This window comes from Pezoporus wallicus, unplaced genomic scaffold (genome assembly GCF_028554395.1).
Source record: "Pezoporus wallicus isolate ANWC-B61680 ecotype Strahan unplaced genomic scaffold, APGP_CSIRO_Pwel_v1 contig_5524, whole genome shotgun sequence".
NCBI classification, from domain to species: Eukaryota; Metazoa; Chordata; class Aves; order Psittaciformes; family Psittacidae; genus Pezoporus; species Pezoporus wallicus.
This window is the reverse complement of record NW_026636622.1, coordinates 1,740,966-1,764,651: the sequence shown is the minus strand read 5'-3', so window position 1 is coordinate 1,764,651 and position 23,686 is coordinate 1,740,966. Positions and strand designations below refer to the sequence as shown.

The window sequence follows — 23,686 nt, the reverse complement described above, 5'->3', positions numbered from 1 at the left end:
TTCTGTAAATGTTTTCTGGTATCAGAACGGCTTTAGCACCTGAGCTGTGAAAATGCTTCAGTATGTTTAAGCACATCAGTTCTAGAGGTTTTAATTTCACTCATTATATGATGTGAAATTCAAAGCCATCTGCTTTTATTTCATTCATTTTGGAACAAACTAAGAATTTACATTTTTAATTATGCACTGGGAAGCTCACACAATTTTGCTTTTGACCCAAATTGCACTAGTTTTGTTTTCTTTTTTTCATTCAGCCCCTGAGCCAGTGTGTCATTTCTTTGCACGATCCAATAGTGCATGACTTGAACAAAGGTTATGAAGTTGCTCAAATTAATGCAAGAACTTTCTTTTCCTCTTTTTTGCTCAGTTTACAGCTCAGTTACACCTGATTGAGTCTAATCAAGGTATTCAGAGATTTTCCTTTGAGGAGGAAGGACATGATATGGAGCATGGGAAAAAAAACCACCAACAACAAAAAAAACAAAATAAAAACACACACACACAAAAAATAAAAAATAAAAAATTTGCTCATCCTTTTGAAACTGGGGTGCCAGAGCAGAGGTGCTTTGAGCAGTGGTGAGTGGGTGATGGCCAGCACAGCTGCCCTCCCTGAATTCAACTAACTATATTCAGACTCGTGTTCCTTCCTTCCTCCTGTTCCCCAAAAGAGTTGGAGAGCTCCTGATGTAGGCCTTCTTCTTGCAGATGTTTCAAAGGTTTGATGGCCTTCATATGTATCATGGTAAAAATTGTGTCCTGAGTGCTCTGGTCTTTGAGACACAAAGAGCAAATACTTAGCTTATATATAAGTGATTAGTGTTGTTCTGACTGTACATATACAGAGGAGCTGGCCTGTAATGTTAAAAGAACAGAAATTTTTGCATGGTTACTTCTAGGTAGAACAGAAATCCTGTAGGGCATATCATTGTCTTCATCATTCTGGTTGTCTGCCACAGGCTGCTGAGTCTCTCTTCTGCAGCCTTCACATTCGGCATATTTCTGTAACCTGTAAAACAGCATCAGTTGAATGGGCTTACAGAAGCAGCAGAAACTTTTATAGTTTGGGGTTTTTTTAATCTATTTTTTATCACTTTTAACTTTCTTAAGCAACTATTTTTAAGAATTAGCATGAACTCCAAAGAGCATAAATCCAAGGAGTAATAGCATAGTGAAGAGTAGTGTTTGGAAGTAAGGTTTGTCACAGTTGCAGACAATTTTTCATGTATGATATTTTTCAGTTGTTAGGCAGCCATACCTATATAGGCTTTGCTTGTTACTGTTGCCTAAAGTATTTAGAAAATTTTGGAGCTCTTAAATATGTTTTGGTAGAAGACATGCATACAATCCAGAATACATCTATAATGGTGTGCAGAATGGGTCAGATGTTCTTCTACTGGCTAACTCTGGTACCCGCAGACCTAACATTTAACTATGTTAGCAGGCTTAAGCATATCAGAGTCTTGCATTGTACTATCCTCAGTGTGATAATAATATATAATGTTAGAAACAGTAGAAAGTACACTTAAGAGGGAGAATAAGATAATAAATAGCAGCTTTCTGAATATCAGTAACCATTGCAGCTGTGCATGTTCAAGTTACACAAGGCTTTTGCAAGTAGCAAAAGGAACACTGGAAAGTACTGGTAGTAAAAAGATTCAGATTACATGACAGGGGCCAGAAAACCATCCTATTTGCAAAACAATCAGAAGACATACTTGTTATATATGATAACTTTGTGTTAGTCATAGATGCATTTATGCATCTTGCCCACCGAGCAAGATAATTTAATAATAATCATACCTAATTGCCTGGTATATGACAAGATAATGTTATATTAGCAATGAGGTAATAGCAAGGGACACTGAGCCTCTGTTCATATGGATGTTCTTACATGCAGATGCTCTCAAACCATCTTGCAGCTCTGCAAGCAGGTGAGTTAGGGAAGATTTTCATCCCTAATTGGTTGGCCAAATATTGTTCTTACAAAATGTTTTCTCACAAAATTTAAGTAAATATTTAGTCTTTTTTCCAATTTATGTGGGTTGTAAGTGATAAAGAAAATAGTCATGTTTCATCTATGCCATGTCATTTTAATAGACAAAACTTCCCGTGTCTTATCAACTTTGGTTTCCCATTGTACTGTGAATTTCAAATTTGAAGTAAAATTCTTCTCTTCCTGTAGCATGTACTTTCTTTGGAGTAACAGTCTCAAATTATCCTGACTCTCGGATGTCTAGAGTTCAAAATCTGGATTGCTACAGGCATAACAGCACAAGGTCCAGCCCAGGCTGCAAGTGCTGCTCAGAAGACTTAGTAGAACCCACAGGTACCCTCCCCACAGCAACGTGATAGTGGTACCACTGTTCTCTCTCCTCCTCAGCTAGAAAAGCTAAAGCTAGCTTAGGCATGTCTGCATGAGCTGTTAGAGCTAGAAGCCTGTGTTTCATTTAATAGTTGCATGGAAGCTGTTTAGCATTTCTTACTGCAGATGGAGCTGTATTCCAATAGAACTGTATTTCTGTCATTTCGGACACATGGGTGCATTTGCACTCCATATTAGGACAGTTCTGGAAATAAAAGATAAATTAGTCGTACTATTTATTTTAATAGTTTTAATTCATTTGAAAGACTTACCTGTCTGAAATGTTACCGATTATATCCTTACAGTCTCGTCCAGACAGCTGACCTTGCAGAAGCAAATTGTGTGTGCTATCTAGATCCTACAGGTTTAAAATATGAAAAAGCTGTGAAAAATCAGTACATAGAAACATCAAGCAAGTAGTTACTTTCATTGACATTGTTTCTTATATCTGTAAAAATGTGTCCTTCAGCCAGGAATGGAAGGGAAAACAGAATAGTTTCCACTTTCAGAAGAAAGTATGCAACTTCGATTCAGCATTGTAGTATCTACTAGGAGTAAGAAGCCACTAGGTGTAAAAAGTATTTGTGAGTTTCATAACAATACAGTCTTCACAATCCCTACAACTTAGTATTAATGACTAAACTTTGAAAAGTTTCATGTTAGTCATATCCTCCCCAATCTCATAAAGAAAATGCAATCACAGGAATCGTGAGTCACACTGTATTCTTCACCTCCTTAGCTCTTAGTGGGAGAAAGCACCACTGTCTGAGATGGAATTGTTGGTAATAATTTCCTTTTTCTATCTCAGACACAATGATGCCAGCTGGTAGAAGCTGGGTGCAGCTGCTCTACTGAAGAAGCCCTCAACTAACAGAGAAGGCAGACCCTTGATCACCCTCCATATGCAGGAGAAGTGATAATATTGGTGGCTGGTTTTCCATCCTAGAGAATTATAAATGGATTCTGCATTTAAATAGTGATTCAGGACATCTGCATCTGCATCATGTTTGTGGAAGTGGCTCCTTCTGAGTTGAAACCCTTGATAGATAATGATTTAAATTCTAGTTCAGTGGTGTTTCCTTTTCTTTCCCTCCTTAATATTCCAGATGTACTCAGAGTACTGTGACATGTTATACAGTATAAACTACTGAATGCCCCACAGAATCTTAATGGTAGCTTCCACTTGCACCTTATTTTCTTACTTTTGTGCTTGTACTTTCCCATTAGAACAGGGAAATTCATGGCTGCCTATTTAATAATGAATTAAATTACCCAGTTTCTGCACCTACTAACTGCATTGATTGGAGAATGCTGTATAGATTTTTTTTTTTCTATTTGCTAAGGAAAGGTATCTTACTGCTGCTTTTTTGCATCTGTGATTTTTTTCAATGGGTTGTCATTTTCAGAGTCTACATCTTTAGAGTAGATGGCAGCTGTGCTCTATAAAGTAAAGCATAAATAGTTTCTATTCACAGGAAACAGCTAAAGGCAAGCTTGAAATAAGCATGTGTCATGCTTAACTAGATAGACTTTACTACATGCTTAAAACTACATTTGTGCATTAACACTTTGCTAACTTGGGGATCTAATAAGGAAACTGTAACCTTAGTACTATCTCCTATTTTTTATTTCATTTTTTATTTCCTGGGTGTACTTCTTTGTCAAAATATAGGCATGACCTTGTTTTGATATTACATTTCATCAATCTCTTAACAGTTTAGTTCAACACCCATTCCAACAGAGTACTTAAAACTTCCTCAAACAAATTCCTTTTAAAAGTTTTCTCATCTTATTCACATCAATGATTTCTTCCATTTTTCTTTTCTAGTTTGATTATTTTGGTTTATTTGTTGCGGATGATAAAAAGACCTACATTTCTCACATTTCCTGAGTAGTGGTTTTACAGTTGTAAACTTAGAAATAATAGATGCTGTAAAATTTGATGTGGAACGTCTCACAGGACTTAGTAAGATTCAAAAACATAAACATGTTTGAAGAAGTTTGGGACCCTTGGAGTTACGAATATTTATAGAAGACAGTTGAATAGAAATCTTCTAAAGTGTATTTTTTTAAAAAACTGAAAGAATGGTAAAATTAATTTATCATTCATTCCAGTGTTAAAAAGTACAAGAATTAGACTTGCATATGCAGCCTTCCACTTCCCCCTTCCCCTTTTTAGGGTATATATATTATACTAATTATATGCTCTTATCTCAGTGGAACCCCCTGACACATTCAAATGTTAGCAGTTCCCATCATTGTAGCACACTTCCCTCACCCTAATACTTTCTTGTTAAGAAGGTGTGGTTCTTGCCTGCATTGAAGCAAACCCATTTTGTAAACAAACGTGAGTACGTTGCCTGATAACTTCTAGAAGCCTGATTCAGATTTTTACCTTGGTACACATCTGGTTGGATTCTTCTTCCTTGAAAGTGAGAACAGGCTGAGCTCGCAGGCTTCCCTCTGCACTATCTGAACACCAGAAAACAAAATCAAAACAAAATCCCTACGAAGCATGAAAATATAGTAATTTCTTCTGTGCCACACACACCAGAGGACTTCAACCTTGGAAAAAGCACTGAGATACATTGCCAGAAACTGGCATGGAATATCCCTTTCATGGATGCTCTGAGAGGGTTAGTACAACACAGATATTATATATCACCACTGAAGAAGCCAGCATAATTCAGGTTGCCAGAAGATACACTGAAGAGACCCCTGTATCAATAGCAGTTAAAAAAACTGAAACAGAATTTAATTCTGCCCTCTCTAATCCAGCCCATTCCTAAAGCCCAAATACCATGGATGAACTTTAATGCCAGTGCTTCTATAATACCACTGGGTTTTGCTGGTCCAGGAAAACAATTTAAACTTTCCAGCAACTGTGTAATTCACCAGTGTCGTGAGATGCAAATAAATGTGCCCACAACTAATTCCTTGAATTTGCAGAGCTGGAGAAAAGGCTAGTCTTACTGAAGTGAATGGGAATAATTCCACAGACCTTAATAGAGCAAGAGCTCCAATCAGCCTTTTTATAATTGGCTATCCTTACTTACTTTATTTATTTATTTATTTTCATTATTAACCCCCAGAAACTAGAATAGAGATGGGCCAGTGAACATCCTCCTTTGAAATTGGTGCTGATCATAGCTTTTACATCCTTATGGAAAAGCTTTGCTCTTGAAACTCAGAGGCAGCTTCCAGTAAGTGAAGGAGTATCCAGTGCTTAAGACACTGGCTAGAAGTTCAAGATGATTAGGTTCAGTCTAATAGATACTGAAAAAACTGAGATCTTTGAACCCTATGGAGCAGCTGCTGGCTAACAGCAGAATTGCCTAAAATACCTCTACAGGCAAGTTCGCATCAGTAAAGCTGACTAGATGCATAAATGTTTGCTCTAAAATATGTCAAAACCGCAGTCAGCTCAGCATCTCTTCCTCATCAGCTGTGGAGAAAGTAAATATCAATGACACTAGCTTCTTGCCTACAAAGATTTGAAACAAAGCCTCCAATTTGTAACTGATGAGCTAGAAGGTATATTAAGAAGGAATTATATATTCTTCCCACTGAATTTTCTCCTCAGTGTTCAAGGAAATAGGTGGTTGAGGTATATAAACCCATAATCTGTTGTTAATAGTATGTCCATCCTTCCACTCACAGCTTTAATTAGTATTTTGATTTTGAATGTTCATTAGAGCAGAGTCTGCAGCATAAGCTTTTTTCTATTTGAGTTAGTCAGCTGTGCGAGTTTTGCCCTGTGCACATTGATGTGCTCTCAAATTAGTAGCAATCAATCTGGGAGCCAAGGCTTCTGGGTTTGCACACACACAGAAAGGAGAGGAGCTGTTTGTCAGGTAGAACTGATGCTTCCTAGAGATAAGGTAAGAGTGCTGGGGTGTGAAATTTATGGGAAATGTGTTTTAGCAGCTGGGTCAATAACTGGCTGTGATTCCATCAGTGAGTTGAATAAAACTGGGTAAAATCAGACCAGGAGCCTCCATGACTTAAAAATAAAAGCTGAGTTAAAGGTTCTGTGAGGGTCTTGCAGCTTTGCTTCCACTATTTCTAGACTTAAAACTGACGCTTGGGCATTCCTTCCCTATGGTCCTATGTCTTGAGTAGCTTATCCAGAGCTGCAGATGAGGATGAAGAATGTGTTTGTATGTGAAGCTATGAATCAGGACTAACTGTAAAGTTTGTACTGTTGAACCCAGGCAACACATAATCTCACTTTACTGTCTACTGAGTGGATGTAGCTGCTTACCAGGCCCTGCTTTTGTGTTTGGAGGCGAAGGTATACTCTCACTTTGGTTGCCTGAATAAGCCCAATGCAAAGCCATCCTTCGGCACACAGTGAGTTGAACAGTGCCTTGAGCCTTGCGCAGCAAATCTGTAACTGTTTGGCGTGGCAGGCCAGACACAAAAGTCTCATTCACCTGAAAAAATACAATGATATATACTTCCAGGTTCCTGTAACAAAAATGTTTTTTAATCGCATTAATCTGCATTGAGCACTTTGCACTTCATGTGTCCTCATCCCCTCCCACTTTAGTAACTTGCTTGATCCTCTCCTGTGTACTTCTTTATACCATGATTGCCAGCAGTACAGCACAAAAGTGTAGTCTGCACCTCTTCTGAGACACTAGGAGGGCATTGTTCCCCCCATAATTCAGATGGAAGATGAAGGAGAGATGGAAGTAAATGAAAAATAGAAAAGCAAACAGAACTACTGAAACTCCTGGAGGGGGAGGAAAAAATAATTTGGGGTAAAAATAAAACTCAAACACCCCCCAAAAATCCAAAACATGATTTACATTAAGAGATGGTTAAATAGTAAGATTTTAATTAAAGATTCAAAAGTTCTAATTCCAGTGCTTTTTGCTTGTCTTGGTAATACCTGACTGGCACTGATGATAGATTCCTCCCAGTATCCTCTTGGTTAGCTGTTATATGCATGCTTGGTCAGTTAACTCTTCCTTCCCTGATTTTTTTCATGTGTAACCATGTGTAATCCTCACTGTGCACAGTTACACTACAGAGTGATTGCACTTTGTCACTTGCCCTGCTGTTCTGGGTTTGCTTCTCTGCTGGAATAGCCAACAGCCACCTCCAGCTGTAGAGAGGCCCAGTCCCAAAGGAAGCTGAATGTTAGGCGAGGGATGGAGGTTAGGGAGGCAGAACAGCCGTCTGACCCTCAGAAGCTGAGGGGCACGATCTTCTACATATTACTGTGCCAAGCAGCCCCAGATTTCCAACCTGTGCAGCCTTTATACTGAACAGAATGCTGATCATAGAATACCTAGAGAAATTGTAGGCCAAAACAATGAAGAACAAGCAGTACCTTAAGCAGGATGTCACCAACTTGAAGCCTTCCATCTGTGTCTGCAATGCTGTCTGGGCTGATGGCCTTTATTAGGATAGCCCTGCCATTTCTTCCACCTACAAGTGCAAATCCTAGGCTTCCATTTTCTGCTTTTTCCAGCTCAATCTTAATAATGAAGTCCTACAATAGACAAGGGTGTAGTCTTAAGTGGAGTTTAGTTAGGGCTGTGCTTTTTTTGCATTTTTAATACTGAATAATCCAATTATGCTTCACAGTCCTCACTCAGTTATGTAGATTATGGGATATATCCTTCTCCTGAATAGGTATATAGAGCTTCCATATATTAAAATAGCAGCTGCATGTATGTATCAGAATGAAAATAGTACATACTTATTTCCAAAATCCTTTTCAATAATTGCTGGAGGGGAAAATAACCTCTTAATAGCAAGGAAAAACTTACTTTTGTAATCCTTTTATAACATCTCAAATACATCACCTTCACTGACAAACAAGTCACTCTTCTCTCCAGCATGATGGTAATGCAGTACATAGAATCATAGAATGGTTAGGGTTGGAAAGGACCTTAAGGTCATCTACTTCAAACCCCCCTGCCATGGGCAGGGACACCTTTCACTAAATCATATCACCCAAGGCCTTGTCCAACCTGGTCTTAAACACTGCCAGGGATGGAGCATTCACAACCTCCCTGGGCAACCCATTCCATTGCCTCACCACCCTCACAGGAAAGAATTTCCTCCTTATATCCAATCTAAACTTCCCCTGTTTAAGTTTTAACCCGTTACCCCTTGTCCTGACACTACAGTCTCTAATGAAGAGTCCCTCCCCAGCATCCCTATAGGCCCCCTTCAGATACTGGAAGGCTGCTATGAGGTCTCCACGCAGCCTTCTCTTTTCCAGGCTGAACAGCCCCAACTTTCTCAGCCTGTCTTCATATGGGAGGTGCTCCAGTCCCCTGATCATCCTCATGGCCCTCCTCTGGACTTGTTCCAACAGTTCCAAGTCCTTTTTATGTTGAGGACACCCGAACTGCACACAGTACTCCAAGTGAGGTCTCACAAGAGCAGAGTAGAGGGGCAGGATCACCTCTTTCGACCTGCTGGTCATGCTCCTTTTGATGCAGCCCAGGATAAGGTTGGCTTTCTGGGCTGCAAGCACACTTAAGCCAGCTCATGTTCATTTTCTCATCAACCAACACCCCCAAGTCTTTCTCCACAGGGCTGCTCTGAATCTCTTCTTTGTCCAACCTGTAGCTGTGCCTGGGATTGCTCCGACCCAGCTGTAGGACCTTGCACTTGGCATGGTTAAACTTCATGAGGTTGGCATCAGCCCACCTCACAAGCGTGTCAAGGTCCCTCTGGATGGCATTCCTTCCCTCCAGCGTATCAACCGAACCACACAGCTTGGTGTCATCAGCAAACTTGCTGAGGGTGCACTCAATCCCACTGTCCATGTCAGTGACAAAGATGTTGAACAAGACCGGTCCCAACACCGATCCCTGAGGGACACCACTCATTACTGGTCTCCAGCTGGACATTGAGCCATTGACCACAACTCTTTGTGTGAGGCCATCCAGCCAGTTCTTTATCCACCGAGTGGTCCATCCATCAAATTGATGTCTCTCCAATTTAGAGACAACGATGTCGTGTGGGACAGTGTCGAATGCTTCACACAAGTTCAGGTAGATGACATCAACTGCTCTACCCCTGTCCATCAGCTCTGTAGCCCCATCATAGAAGGCCACCAAATTGGTCAAGCAGGATTTCCCCTTAGTGAAGCCATGCTGGCTGTCACCAAGCACCTTGTTGATTTTCATGTGCCTTAGCATGCCTTGCAGGAGAATCTGCTCCAAGATCTTGCCAGGCACAGAGGTGAGACTGACTGGTCTGGAATTCTCCGGGTCATCCATTTTCCCCTTCTTGAAAATGGGGGTTATATTTCCCTTTTTCCAGTCATCAGGAACTTCACCTGACTACCATGATTTCTCAAATATGATGGCCAGTGGCTTAGCAACTTCATTCTCCAGCTCCTTCAGGACCTGTGGATGGATTTCATCAGGACCCACGGACTTGTGCACGTTCAGATTTTTAAGATGTTCTCGAACCAGATCCTCTCCTACAGTGGGCACAAGGTCTTCATTCTCACAGTCCCTGTGTCTACCTTCCGAGACTTGGGTGGTTTGGTAAGAGCCTTTGCCAGTGAAGACCGAGGCAAAGAAGTCATTCAGAACCTCAGCCTTCTCCAAATCCGGGGTAGCCGGTTCTCCTGAGAGCTTCCTTAGAGGGCATACGTTGTCCCTAGTCTGCTTTTTATTTGCTATGTACCCATAGAATCCCTTCCCGTTATCCTTAATATCCCTAGCTCAGTTTAATTCTAACTGGGCCTTGGCTTTCCTAACCTGGTCCCTAGCTTCCCAGACAACATCCCTGTACTCTTCCCAGGCCACCTGTCCTTGCTTCCACTTTTTATAAGCCTCTTTTTTCAACTGAATTTTCCCCAGCAGCTCCTTATCCATCCAAGGAAGTCTCCTGGCCCTCCTGCTGCACTTCCTTCTAGTTGGGATGCAACACTCCTGAGCTTGTAGCAGGTGATCCTTACATCCTCCATTATTTTATTATTCTATATTGCAAATCTTAAACTTGCAACCCCAACATACCTATCTGTTTGGCTTTAGCATTTCATTCAGTTTTAAAATAAGCTGCTTTCTTAGGGTCAAATATTATGTCAGAAATAGCAGCAACCTAGAAATATTTATGACTTGCAGCATGACTTGTTCCAGTGTTGCAAATGTCACCATCAGAAATTATTTTAGCATGTTGAACAGATAAACCATCATGGATTAAATGGTGCAGAAGAAGCAGTAATAGTGATGACTTAATCAAAAGTAAGAAAATAGTTTCCATTTTTCTGCCAGGTTGGAGGTCTAATTTTAGCAAGAGAGCAGCCTTTTGCAAACCACAGTCTAGAGAAAACTAGTAAATCAATTCCCATGAAATATCAGTCCCAATGTGGGCAATTTCACTTCCATGTAATGTTATTTTCCACATTTTTGCACAAACAGAAGTGGTGCTTGCACTTGTAAGAATTTTGAAGCATTGTGTGTTGAGCATGGAAATTCTTTTTTTGAAGAGCACACATGTATTTTAAGAAGTCATCATTTCAAAAATGGCATTAATTTTGATAAATTCAACCGTTAGGGCTTATGTCAATACTGCAGAATACTCCAAAGGTTTTGAGTAATTTTACACTCTTTTCAAATGCCCCCATCTGAGAATTTCAGAATGAAATATATTAAGTGAGATTACAAAAATTGTTGTGGAAAATATTTTGCAATTACAGTTGCACTTATTTGCCCTAGATTCCACGATATCATATGCTGAAAAACAGTAATAGAAGAGCCTAACTCCAGGAGTATTCAAGGCAGTCTAGTCCATGAAGATTGAAGGAATTCAATACTTCACAGGACACTCTCCAAATGCATTATATTCACATTTTCAGAGAAACTGGAGAGGAATCAAATACTGTTGAAATATCACTGTTGAAAAAAAAATCTCACTCCATATAGCTCACTTCACTTGACGGACCATGTCACACTTGATAAACTTGTCGCTTACCTTACATTCTGGAGAATCAGGAGTGTTTTGCTCAGCATCACAGTTTGTTTCCTCCAAATGTTTCTCTGTGAAAAAGCAGTGGCAGCAGTATAACTCTCAAAATCATATTCAGAGGCGTAATAAAACATTTTCTACTTGACATGTAAAATACAAAAAAAAAAATAAAATTTGAGGATATATGTGGGCTTACACTCCTGAACTGCAAACAACTTTCTGTGCATTATCGTGTAGACTTGTTATGTCCCAGTGAGCAGGTTCCAAAACAAGCTTTAAAAGCTGCATGTTATAGGGTCAGACACTCTAGATGGATGACAGGTAATGTATAAATGTGCTCTGAAAAGCTGAGGGAGGCAGTTTTGTTTATGAAGAATTAATCTTTCCCAGGTGTGGCCAGTACCACCTAGAGACTCATTTTCTTTCAAAGAGAAGGCACGTAATTTTACAAACCCTAATTGAAAAATACTGAGTTCCTTACCATGTTGATGCAGCAGATGCTGTTCTTGGGAATTCAGGTTTTCATCTGAGAAAGAAATATTGGCTTTCTCTGTCTCAGCAGGTGGCCCTAAAAGCACACATGTAGGTTTGTTCTGACAGGCCTCCTGCTAACCTTCATATACACAGTGGAATGTAAACTCTTTCCTTAGATTATTAAACAAAGAATCAATATCCAGTATTGACACTACATGAGGCAGTTTGAGACACTTACTACTGCGTTATTAAGTTTGCCAGTTTGCACAGTAATATAAACAATTCTGTCACGAATTGCAGAGATGTTGCATCTCAGTCATTGCTATTTTGAAAATTGTAACAACAATCAGAGATCAGACTGAGTTGTTCGAGACATGTGGCAATGATCAGGCAGAGGAAGAAGCAGGGCATTTTAGTGTCTGAACAGACAGATATGTAAGAAAAAAATGTGCATTTCTTGACACTCCCACCTCTAGCCACCCAGCCGCAGTTTTGGGATTTTGCTTTATCATCTTGGTGATCTTCGTTGTTTTCCAAAAAGTATTCTTCAATGTATGAATTATAGAAAATGTAGCAATAGGACAAGGGGTAATGGGTTTCAAAACAAACAGGAGAAGTTCAGACTAGATATAAGGAAGAAGGAATCAATACTGGTGGCCTCATAGCAGCCTTCCAGTATCCGAAGGGGGCCTACAAGGATGCCAGAGAGAGGCTGTTTATCAGGGAATGTAGCAATAGGACAAGGGGTAATGGGTTTCAACTTAAACAGGGGAAGTTCAGGTTAGATATAAGGAAGAAGTTCTTTACTGTGCAGGTGGTGAGGCACTGGAATGGGATGCCCAAGGAAGTGGTGAATGCCCCATCCCTGGCAATATTTAAGGCCAGGTTGAACAGAGTCTTTGGCAACATGGTCTAGGTTGAGGCATCCCTCCCCATGGCAGGGGGGTTGGAACTAGATGATCTTAAGGTCCTTTCCAACCCTAACTGTTCTTTGATTCTGTAAGTTTTCTGCTGGTTTTAAAGGAAAAAAAGAGCTCCCTGTTGCATTTGCAATTTTAGTATGCATTTTTGTGATTGAGAGTCTATCAAATGAAGAGTTGTTTCCTTAACTGCAAATTGTTATGGATTTTCTATAAATCTATGAAAGATGATAGAACAGAACACAAAATACCAAATTACTATAGATTTAAGTGCCTTAGAAAAGTGAAGAATCTTGTTCTATAAGAGAGGTGGGTAACTGTACTATTGTAGAGTTCATAAATCTGTATCACAGGTGGATCAAATCTGGTAACCTATTTTGCAGGTGTCTTGAGAAATCTCAAAATATGCAAAGCTCATGGCGCGAGGATGTGTAAGCAAGGTCCTATCAGGATATACTTTTACCATGTTTTAGCTATACCACAGGAACTGAGAGCACATGTAACTTTAGCTGTAGAAAATTCAAAGAAGCTTGTTCTTCAGTAAATTAAATAAACTGCTTCAGATTATAAAAGCAAACACATGACTAGTTGTTTTACGGTCGGAAACCTGTAACTAGCTTGACTTAGAATAATTTCTTCAGGTAGTCAGATGCTAGTATTAAGATGAGTGTAGGCATACAAGTAATTCTGTTCCAGGGGTACTTTTTCAGGTCATCTTAAAAAAAAAAAAAAAATCTCTTAAAAATAATATCAGATATTGAGTCAAGTAAATGAAACTGAAGGTCAGGCCTGACTTAAAACTGCAGCCAAATGTACACTGGAAAGTATGACTCGCATTGGTAAGGCACTTTCTGTGCAGTGATGTAGATGCGATACCTATCCTTCCATCTGATGGTGCAGATGCAACCTCTGCTTGCTGAGTTTCCTTCTACTGCTGCAGCAGTTCTGGTCATGTCTTTGCAGTGCAGATGATTACTGTAGTTTTGTGTTAGTTACAGTATTAAATATACTCTAGGAATGCTGTTATATTAACTAAGGGATATTGGTGCTGCCTGTTTCTGATTTTCTATAGATTTACTGATAGCAGTTTAAAAAGTTGGAAAGTTGGTCTAGATGATGAAGTAGTGGCTCATATTAAATAGTTTCAATCAAACCAGATGTTGAAATACAACCACTTAAAATTCCCTTTTAATATGAATTTTAAAAAATAGAAACTATGCAAAATACAATAAATACTTTTTTTACAGAGAACTATACATTTAATTTCTATCTTTAAGGACCTACCAAATTTTCTTCAGACTCTTAGAATCGCCATAACTGAATGCCGTGTTACAATCTCTTAATAATGTTTTAAAGGCAATGAATCAATACCTTATGCTGATTTCCAAAATCAGAAGCAAGTTTTGAACTAAAAAAAAAATAATAACATATTAGCCTTACTTACTATTCTCCTGCTCTATAGGAACCACTGGATTGCCATTTCTGGGGGCAGAAAAAGTGAAATATGTGAGCCATTAAGAGCTGCATGCTTTGTAAAGCACATATGAAAAATCTTTTTAGAAAGTCAGTTGTCTGAATTGTGGTTGTACTTCTATGATTTTGTTAAGGGTGTTTTCCCAAACAGTATTTATATGAGTATATAAACTATTTATATGTATTTAACAACAGTGAAACATTTTTATTTAATTTATTTATTTCCCTGGGTTGGGGAAATAAAGAACATGTTGAGCCATCTGTCCTATTATAGAACTGCTTTGTGGTATATTTTGAATTCAGCTTTGGTTCCTCCTATATAAAGTCAGAATGATCTTTTGTCAAAATGTTTGGCTTTTGTAAGTAACTCAGATTTTTCCATCAGAGGCAGTTTCTTGCCTGTAGCTGTCAATCTAAGATTATATGCAGAAGGTTGGCACTAGTGGAGGACTTTCCCTAGAGAACAGGATACCTGAAAATGATGGCCAGCCTCGTGGTTAAACATACACATTTGTATTTGGGTGACAGTTTGGAGATATCTCATTTGTATTGTATGAGTGTACTTGTACTCATTGTGTTAGCTGTAATTACAAGGAGTGAAGATATCTTATGGATGTTATTTATCAAATGGCAATGTTTAGACCTTTGAGTTAAAACATTTTTCTTGTAGTTTGTCTTGGTTTTATTGTTTGACTTGTTTATGTAAAATTGAAGAACTTGCTTCAACATTAGGATGAAGGTTGAGTATGCTCAGATTTACCTTGTGGCTTTGATTTGGACATGCTGGGTGGCAGCTTCACACACTCTCACTGCATCATCCAGGCTAATGCCCTCAGTCCACAGTCCACAGATGTAAACAATCTGATCTCGTGGCTGCAAACTGCCTTCCACACTGGCGGGAGAGCCAGGCACTATTTCTAGCACATAAATACCTTGTAACTTGCTTCCAGCCCCTCCTGCCAGCTTCAAGCCTAGAATAATGCAGAGAAAGCATCTTTTGCAGCAGCGTGTTTTCAATTTCACTGTCAGTGACATACAGCCTAATGGAATAGATGTGGGTCATTGAAGGATAGGCTGAACAAATCACTGACATTATAAATAACAGTCACCCCAGTAATATGGGGAATAAGAGCTGGACAGGGAGAGTGAAATGCAATTAGATGCTAAAAATGTATGGAAAAAACTTAATGGTATTGTCTATCTCTATGCTTTGGCTATTCAATAGTGCTTCATTTCACCTGATGTTGAATAGTCATTTGAGTAAGACCCTCAGCTGCATAGCAGTAACTCCCTCATTACCAGAGTGCTTAAGTGCACTGCAATCTTTAGAATGCCATAGGCAATGGAGGCATAAAACAAATGAGGAGATACCTATACAGTGAAAAATGGAATTGTGCAAGAATATCCAAGAAAACTCTGAAGAAGCTAGTTTTGAACTTGAAACTGGATGCTATACCTGAGCAAATATAGTTATACTGTTTCCTGAGTCTACAGTTGTATCTGTGTACAATACTCACCACATTCTGCAAAAATACCAAGATACAGTGTGGGGATTTCTTTTATCACTTGTTTTGCACAATGTAGATCAAACTTTGTGTTTATGGTTAAACAAGGATTTGAGTGGAGGCTTTTTGAATAGCAAACTAATTTTTTTTCTTTCCCTCCAAAAAGATATTTATGTATCTCATCAGGTAGTAGACATTATTATGTACAACATTATTATCTACAACCAACAGTTTCTGTATATCAGTAACATAAAAATATGAGACTAGAGATCTGCAAGAAACATTAGCTGACAGGGTCATAATACAAAGATCATTTATCCAACTGGCTTCACTGGTCTAATAAGAGATATTGGTCTTCCCTTTAAAGCCTTACCCATAATAAAGCTGTTCATCCTCATGGGTGATGGTGAAGAGCATAAAGGTGTCAAGGTCACTCAAGATCATATTGATCTAAGACCACAGTTGGCTATAATTACCTTATGATTGCTATAATCCCTGTCCAAAATAACAAGCATATATTTATTACACACCTAGCTGTCCATTGGCACCTTTGGTGAGAGTAATTTCAGGAATCTCATCTGGCCTAATAGAGGGACGTGGATCACTGTCAGCACGACCAACCACAAGGTGCAGATCAGGAGGGGAGCTTTGCAGTAAAGTCAGGGCTTGATTGCATGGTAAAGATGTGACATCAATTCCATTCACCTAAATGACAAACCAGTAAAATGATGTCATAGATCTCATTGACCATCATGTACTCATCCCTCCACTCTTAATTTTGCATATGAACTTAAATTAGTTTCACTTTCATGTTACTGCTTTGGTGTGGTATTTAATGTCAGTGAATGCAACAGTTAAGATTGCAGTAAGATTTCTTTTTTGGACTTTTGCTTTTCTAAATGTAGACCTCTCATAAAAATAGCTCTTTTTTTTCCTTGAAATTCAAGGTCTTGTAGCAAATAACCAAGGAAGACATTCTAATACGAAAAACTGAAGATGAGCCAAACTGAAAACAGGCTTTATTCATAACTCCTATATCCTTTATATGCAATCTATCTTATGACATTGATTCAGTTTATTGGGAAAGCATTTCATATCTCAGTTGTCTTGCATTGCTGTTAGATGATTCATGTTATTTGCCTGGTCATACAACCTATTCAGTGTGAAACGTGTCCTGCTGAAGTCAACAGAACTACATTTATTATATGATTCATTTGCACTTGCATGCCTAAGTATGTGTTAAACTGGACTCTATGAAGGGAAGAATCCTCAATATAAATGGCATTGATCTGCAATTATTTTCTCCTCTGTATAAACTCAAAGTCAATTACTGTACCATAATGATTCTGTCTCCCCTTCTTAGTCTTCCATCAGACAGGGCAGGATCATTCAAGATTTCATCAACAAAGAGGCAAGAGTCCACTTTGTTAAGAACTACAGAGAATCCATAACTGTTGTTCTCTGACTTTGTCAAAGTCACAAAAATCTCCGTTTCCTATTAAAATAAGTACAAGATATGTCTGTTGTAGGCTTTTCTGTTGCTTCATTAATATCTTTGATTATATGCAGTGTTTTATATGCAGATAGTAATCAGATCCTCAGATGATATGAATAAGAGCATACATAAAGGCTTCTCTGATCTGTCACTGCTTTACTCCAGAATTCATTTTACTTCTTTTTACCTAGTGGACCTTCATGGTGATTGACTGATAGGGCCTAATAAGGCAGAAAATACCATCAGGGTCTGGAATTTTGGTATTTGAAATGTGTAAAGTAAGGCTTGGAATAGTCTGAGCTGGCAAGCATTAGAGTACTAGGGTGCAGAGATTGTTATTGTTATTAATACTGCTATTGCTGTCACACTGAAGGAAATGGATGGAGATAAATTTTGGCCTTGGTGATCTCAAATTAGTATCAATTCAGAGCTAAATTAGTTTCAGCAAGAATGCAAGATGTTCAGACTGAGTCTTAGATTTTGTATAGTAATTAGCAGAAGGAACGCACTTTCTTATCAGGACATTACAGTAGTATCACTGTTACAAAGAGATTTTTCATATGGGTTTAAAACATGACAGAAAGAAACCCATGTAGCTGACTCCAATTAATTTTAGTAGCTATAGCTACTAGAGCACTGTTAGGCCTTTGTAAACTGGGAATAACACTGCAGAATTCTGGAAAGCTGCAGAAATAATAAGGTGGCGAGAGCAAGGACTTGGCCTTTAAGGCAATTGGTAAAGAATTCTGTAGAGCTGGGTGTTGCAGAAGGTCTGCTTTACTTGAGGATTCCAGACATTCAGGAAAGTAAAAAAAGCCATGCAGAAATAGCATAGATAATGAGTTGAAATTAATGTTTAAGAATGTTGCATTCTTAAAAGTTGTTTCTTTTCCCATGTATTCTACCTATTAATACTTTGGTGCCTATCGCATACCTTAGTGCAATCTTCCTTTTCTTCCTTCTCTTCTTCTAGTTCCTCCAAGTCTTCCCATTCATTGTCACTGTCATGTGTCTCTCTAGCTGGCATGGATGATGAGAAGGGACCATAGGCATGTGGTTGTGGGGTCATCATAGTTGTGGAGAGTGTCTCGGAGCTTCCTCCCCATGAAAGTGAGGTCACAGATGTTGAGCTGATAACGAGATACTCTTCATCAATAGGGGTTAGAGAGAGAGCTTCAGGCATACATTTCGTGTTCAACAGGTCATCATCACTCTTATTAAATATGTGGCTGGAAAATAAAGAGATTGCAGTGCTGGGGTTTTCCTCTATATGCTTTATTAGATGGCCACTGAAAAGTCTACTACTTCTACACAACCTTATTTTAACTGAAGTACTAGTTATGATATCAGATTGCTGTGTGGGTCTTCCAGTGTTACTATAAAAATAAATAAGTAATCAATAGTGGTGACCTCATAGCAGCCTTCCAGTATCTGAAAGGGGCCTACAAGGATGCTGGAGAGGGACATCAAGTACTGTAGTGATAGGACAAGGGGTAATGGGTTTCAACTTAAACAGGGGAAGTTCAGGTTAGATATAAGGAAGAAGTTCTTTACTGTGCAGGTGGTGAGGCACTGAATGGTTGCCCAAAGAGGTGGTAAATGCTCCATCCCTGTCAGTGTCCAAGGCAGCTTGGACAGAGCCTTGGGCAACATGGTCTAGGGTGAGGCGTTACTGCCCATGGCAGGGGGGTTGGAACTAGATGATCTTAAGGTCCTTTCCAATCCTAACTATTTTATGAGTCTATGATTCTACAATATTTTGCAAAGCTAATTAAAAGATTAAAAAGCTTTCAGAATTTGAAAAGAGTTTTTGCAAAATCTTGCGCTTTTTTTTTTAAGACATTAATTAGTACTTTAGTTGTTTCTTGAAAAGAATAATCAGACAGTTCCTAGGCCACTGCCATAAACAACTTAATTAATGTATCTGGTCAGTGTTATGTACATTACAATACTACTACAATCTTTATATTTTGCATTTTTGTTGAAAGAGGAATGCCAGCCACACTCCTGGCTCCTACAGGTCTTTCCTTGGTAACTAGAGCACAGACCAGAAACATGAAATATGATTCTTGTCTCTCCATAAAAAAAATTCAAGTCCTGACTTCTCTTTGTAAGCTTGCTTTTATTCTTATGCTTGCCTTGAAGCATAAGATTTGTCCTACAGAAATCAATGGATTTTTCAATTACTTGAATTGAAATTGCTATTGATTTTATTTCACAACAGTGGAGATAGTGTTCAGCACTTTGGATGTTCAAGCCCAGACTATAATCGTATCTGTTGTGTTTAATATTGTTTTGGCTGTTAGCATTAATGAACTTTATAGTAGAGTTCATTACTATACCATTGAATCCCATTAAATTTAACATTAAACCCAATAGAAATGCTTGAAACACGGTTTTTTTAAGTATGTATTTTCTTTATATCAGTCTTTATTGAAATATTGTTAAACTTCATTCATCTTAATGAAGAAAACACTTAAAATGACACAACTTTTATTAATGCTTCACATAGCAAAAGTGCCATGTCATTTCATACATGTCATCTAGGAACTTCCGCTCTGATAGAACTGAAGTGTGTCTACCATCTCCAAAGCAAACATAGACAAATAAAATGAATGCATATTGTGTGTCTTGCATGAAATCACAGAAGATCTCCAGTGTTAAGTTCTTCTTTCAAAAGTTGTTTATGATCAGAAGGATAATACAAAGCACACTAGCAAAACAAACATTTTAGTTGAATATAGCTAGTAGCTCTCAATAGTATTTTGAAATACTGATGAAAATTAGAAAAGCTTGTAGGCTCATGCTGTGTGCCCTCAGTGACACAACCAATCTAGTCTGTTAGCTTATATCTTTGCGGGGAGGAATTGAGAGAAGTTGGCCATCTCGAGTATCACAGCAAAGCTAAGAATGAAGCTGACAGTTTGTGCTGTAATAGCTAGACAACAGATACTTACAGCACCGTGGAAGACTGGGGCAATTGAAAGAACTGTTTAAGGGTAACAGCAAAGGCACTCTGCTCCTTTCTTTTGGAGACAGGAAAGAAAAGTATAAGTTCAATAGACATTGGTCAGTGTGGGTGTCATAGAAGCTGTCACATGCTAGTGGAGTGCTGGCTCACCCTCGGAGTGTATGAAGGTGTTTGGCAGAGCTACAAGAGCTCAAGGCAATGAGCCAGCACAGGCTTAATCATAGCACAACTTTGAGCCGATCTCCACATCACTGTGGGAAATAACATGAGTCTTGGTCCTGCAGGCCCAAACATGAGCTTCACTGCTTTTGACTTCCTTTTGGAGACTTGTGACTGTACATCTGGACTTCACAGGGAAAAAGTACAGGCTAAGGTTTTCCAAAGCAGCCTTTTCAAAGGTTCTTACTGGTAGCGATAAAAAGAAGAATAAAAGGAATTTTCCATACGATACCCTGAACCAGGGATCTTCTAAAATTCATATCAGAAGATATCTACATTTGCATGAGCAGTTTTGAGAAATCTGAAGGAAAGAAATTTCCTCATTAATCAAAAGGAATTCCTTCATTAATGCCTATTTCTTTTTGAGGTTTTTTTTGTATGTTTCTAGCTAGAAGTTTAAACTCAGATTATATTAAAATATTCTTTAAAATGCATGCCATCTTAAACTTGCCTGCCTGCCTTTTGAAAATGCAAAAGCTGAAATTAAATGATACTGAGAATGCACCAAACAAATTTTAAAAAGCTGTATTTCAGTACTTCCTTCTTGTGAAGAATCCAAATTTTTTGTTGGAATTTATATTTTCCCACAGTAAACATAGTGTTGTTGGAACTGTATCTCTTGGCAAAAATGTTTGCTACAGACATATTTCTGTTGGTTTTACTCTAAGCAGTAGGGAACCATATAGGCAAGCAGGAGCTTCACTCATAATCATAAGTGAAGTTTCTCCAAAGTATAAATTTCCATGATGGCCCAACTTGACTTTTGAAGTCAGCTTGGGCTGTGACTCTTGAGATTGGAATCTCTGACCGTCTGGTTCTGCGCTTGATGTCAAGAGTAACGAAAAGATTTCAAGCAACTGGGTGGAAAAACAAATTAGTTTCTAGATAAAATTACTAAAGCTGTAAGTTAAAGGCTTCTAGAAGACCTTTAACTTGTCTTTCCATCAATCATTTCTGTTCTGATCATTTATATTCTTTGCATTGTGAAGGATGATTAAAATGGAACAGATCATGTTTTGTGTGCCAGTGTCTGGCATATTGAAAAGGATGTTAAAGGAGGCTGAGTCTGTTTGCACCACATCTTATTGTGTAACTCCTCTGGCTGAGAGCTTCTACCATTCTACTGGCTTTCAAAGACCTGAAAGTAGTTTGTCTTTCAAGTTTGTTTTATTTTCTCTGAAATATTTTGGAATTAAAAGATCATACAATAAGAAAGAATTTTTTGGTGCCTATTTAAGTCAACTCTGAGAAAAATGAAATTAAGAGACCATATAATAAATGAGAAAGTCTTTGGTTCCCATTTAAGCCAACAAGAGTCTTTCCACTGATTTCCAACTGCAGCCAGCTTCTCCTGAACAGCATCAATTATTACAGTAGTGCAGCACTCATACAAATATCTTGAAATGCAGATTTACGCAAAAATCTTATAGATGAGAGTGAATAGAGACAGCAGGTTAGGATAATCAGAATAAGATGGTAAAGCAAAATCTTCAGTAATCAACAGTGATTACAAGCACATAGTTCTGTACTTAAATCCAAGCAATTCACTCGCAAAATTCAAAGAGCCAAAGGAAAGGCTGCAGAGCAAATTTCAGCATTCCCTACCTTTTGGCCCGTCCAAATTCACATGGTGAGTAGCAGTTCTCCTTCATTTCTTCCTCGAGGGAGTGAAAGACTTCAGAACTGGCAGCTTCTTGATGAAACTGCCAAAGATGCTTATAGAAATGTTCCCTGGAAGTCATAAGTTTCTGTATGGGCTTCTCTGGAAGTTCAGCTTCTTGCTCTTCGTAAGTTGAACTGTCTTCCTCTGGAGGCTCACTGAAATCTGCTGCCACTGGAGAATCCAGGCAGTCTTCGAGGTCTGGAGAGGTGCTACCTCCATCACTGGTTGACTGATCCATACTATTTCCTAACTCTGTACTGCCTGGTGTTTCTGCCACGAACTCCTTAACTGGAGATGGTGCTGGAGTCTACCAAAGTAACAGAAAGGTTAGTGTAACTACATTTTATCTCCCATCTTCTTTAAGAACAAAATAACTTGAAGAAGCAGCATCAATAAGCATGTGAATGTGAATATATGAAATGGTAGCGGGGAGGGGAAAAAATAAGAGGGGAGGTACTTTTACTAAATAAGTGTTCAGTCTTTATGCTTTTCTTCCATATTCTGCAGGAGTTCCTGCCAGGACAATACTACACAATTCCACTTTCCGCAGTATTTTTTTTTTTTTTGCTAGAGGTGGCCCTTTTTTATTTCTTTTCATATCATGTCTCAACTTGTGTCTGTATTTTCTTCATTGTGTAGAAGTAGCTTCCAGATTTGACTGGTGTGTGATTGACTGTAGAAAACAGTCAAGAGCACATAGCAGGAGAGCAACAGGAGCCAGTTTGCTATCTGGAGATGGTCCTGGCTGTAATTTCTGTCTGCCTATGGACAGCTCTTATAAATCCTGGAGGGACAGGAGCCATGAGTGGGCCATTCTGCTACAGTAATACAAATGCATGTTCATTATAAGAATACTTGTGTATGTGTTTATGAGTTGTGTTGAACAAGAAGGAATAATAATGATACCACAGCTAATGGCATTGTTTTAGTCTCTGCTGCCTCTAATGTTTGCGTTTTTTCTCCCCCTTCCTCTCCACACTTCCCCCACTTCCCCCCCCCCCCCCCCCCCCCGCAAATTCTGCTAACTATCAATAAGAAGCTGAATAACCAGTTGAAACCATAATATTTTTAAGTTTACTAAGAGGTAGCCTGTATGGGAAAAGTTATTTAGTTTCCTCTTACTTTTGGGAGTAATACAGCTACCTCAAGCCCACAAAGTTGTAATAGCTGCAGTTGAGAATACTGTAGGTTTTGGCTGAGGATTTAGTAGAGCATTTTTAGAAGCATCACTAGAATATCTGCTAGGGTATGTGCTGTTTCACTTCAGTGACAGTACTGTAATTAAAAAGTTGTTGGACTGGGATAAACATGTTTCACATCTGTCAGATTTCTATTATTTTGATTACTAAGGAAGAAACAGTTGAACTTTAGAGCTCTAGTTGAAGCTGGGAAGGGAAAGAAATGGAATAAAGGGCCTTCAGGAAAATGGAAGGTTGCCTTATACAAAACTCGATAGAAAAGGTATAGTTTTTCCAACTTTACAGAAACAAGCTTACTGATAGAAGCTTTGCCTTACCATGGCACTCTGCTCTATTTCTGGAAGAACACCTTTTGGTGGTCTGCAAAGTAGTAGTATGACTTCTGAAGGAGCTCCTCTCAACAAGTGCAAGACATCCTAAGCAGGAGGAAGGAATATTATCTTTCTTATGGAACAC

The 23,686-nt window shown here is 38.7% G+C and overlaps 1 protein-coding gene across 1 annotated transcript in view; it reads right to left on the bottom strand.

Moving 5' to 3' along the window:
• FRMPD2 (FERM and PDZ domain containing 2) overlaps positions 1-23,686 on the bottom strand; it is a 63,125-nt gene that overhangs the window by 9,189 nt on the left and 30,250 nt on the right. The window contains exons 24-37 of the mRNA XM_057401096.1: positions 23,548-23,646; positions 21,974-22,338; positions 18,113-18,407; positions 17,020-17,178; positions 16,214-16,388; positions 14,939-15,149; positions 14,150-14,187; positions 11,793-11,879; positions 11,318-11,382; positions 7,704-7,865; positions 6,627-6,798; positions 4,758-4,834; positions 2,635-2,720; positions 891-1,006 (exon numbers count right to left, since the gene is read on the bottom strand). Of these exons, the coding sequence (XP_057257079.1) occupies positions 891-1,006; positions 2,635-2,720; positions 4,758-4,834; positions 6,627-6,798; positions 7,704-7,865; positions 11,318-11,382; positions 11,793-11,879; positions 14,150-14,187; positions 14,939-15,149; positions 16,214-16,388; positions 17,020-17,178; positions 18,113-18,407; positions 21,974-22,338; positions 23,548-23,646 (2,107 nt within the window). The remainder of the gene's footprint in view (positions 1-890; positions 1,007-2,634; positions 2,721-4,757; positions 4,835-6,626; positions 6,799-7,703; positions 7,866-11,317; positions 11,383-11,792; positions 11,880-14,149; positions 14,188-14,938; positions 15,150-16,213; positions 16,389-17,019; positions 17,179-18,112; positions 18,408-21,973; positions 22,339-23,547; positions 23,647-23,686) is intronic.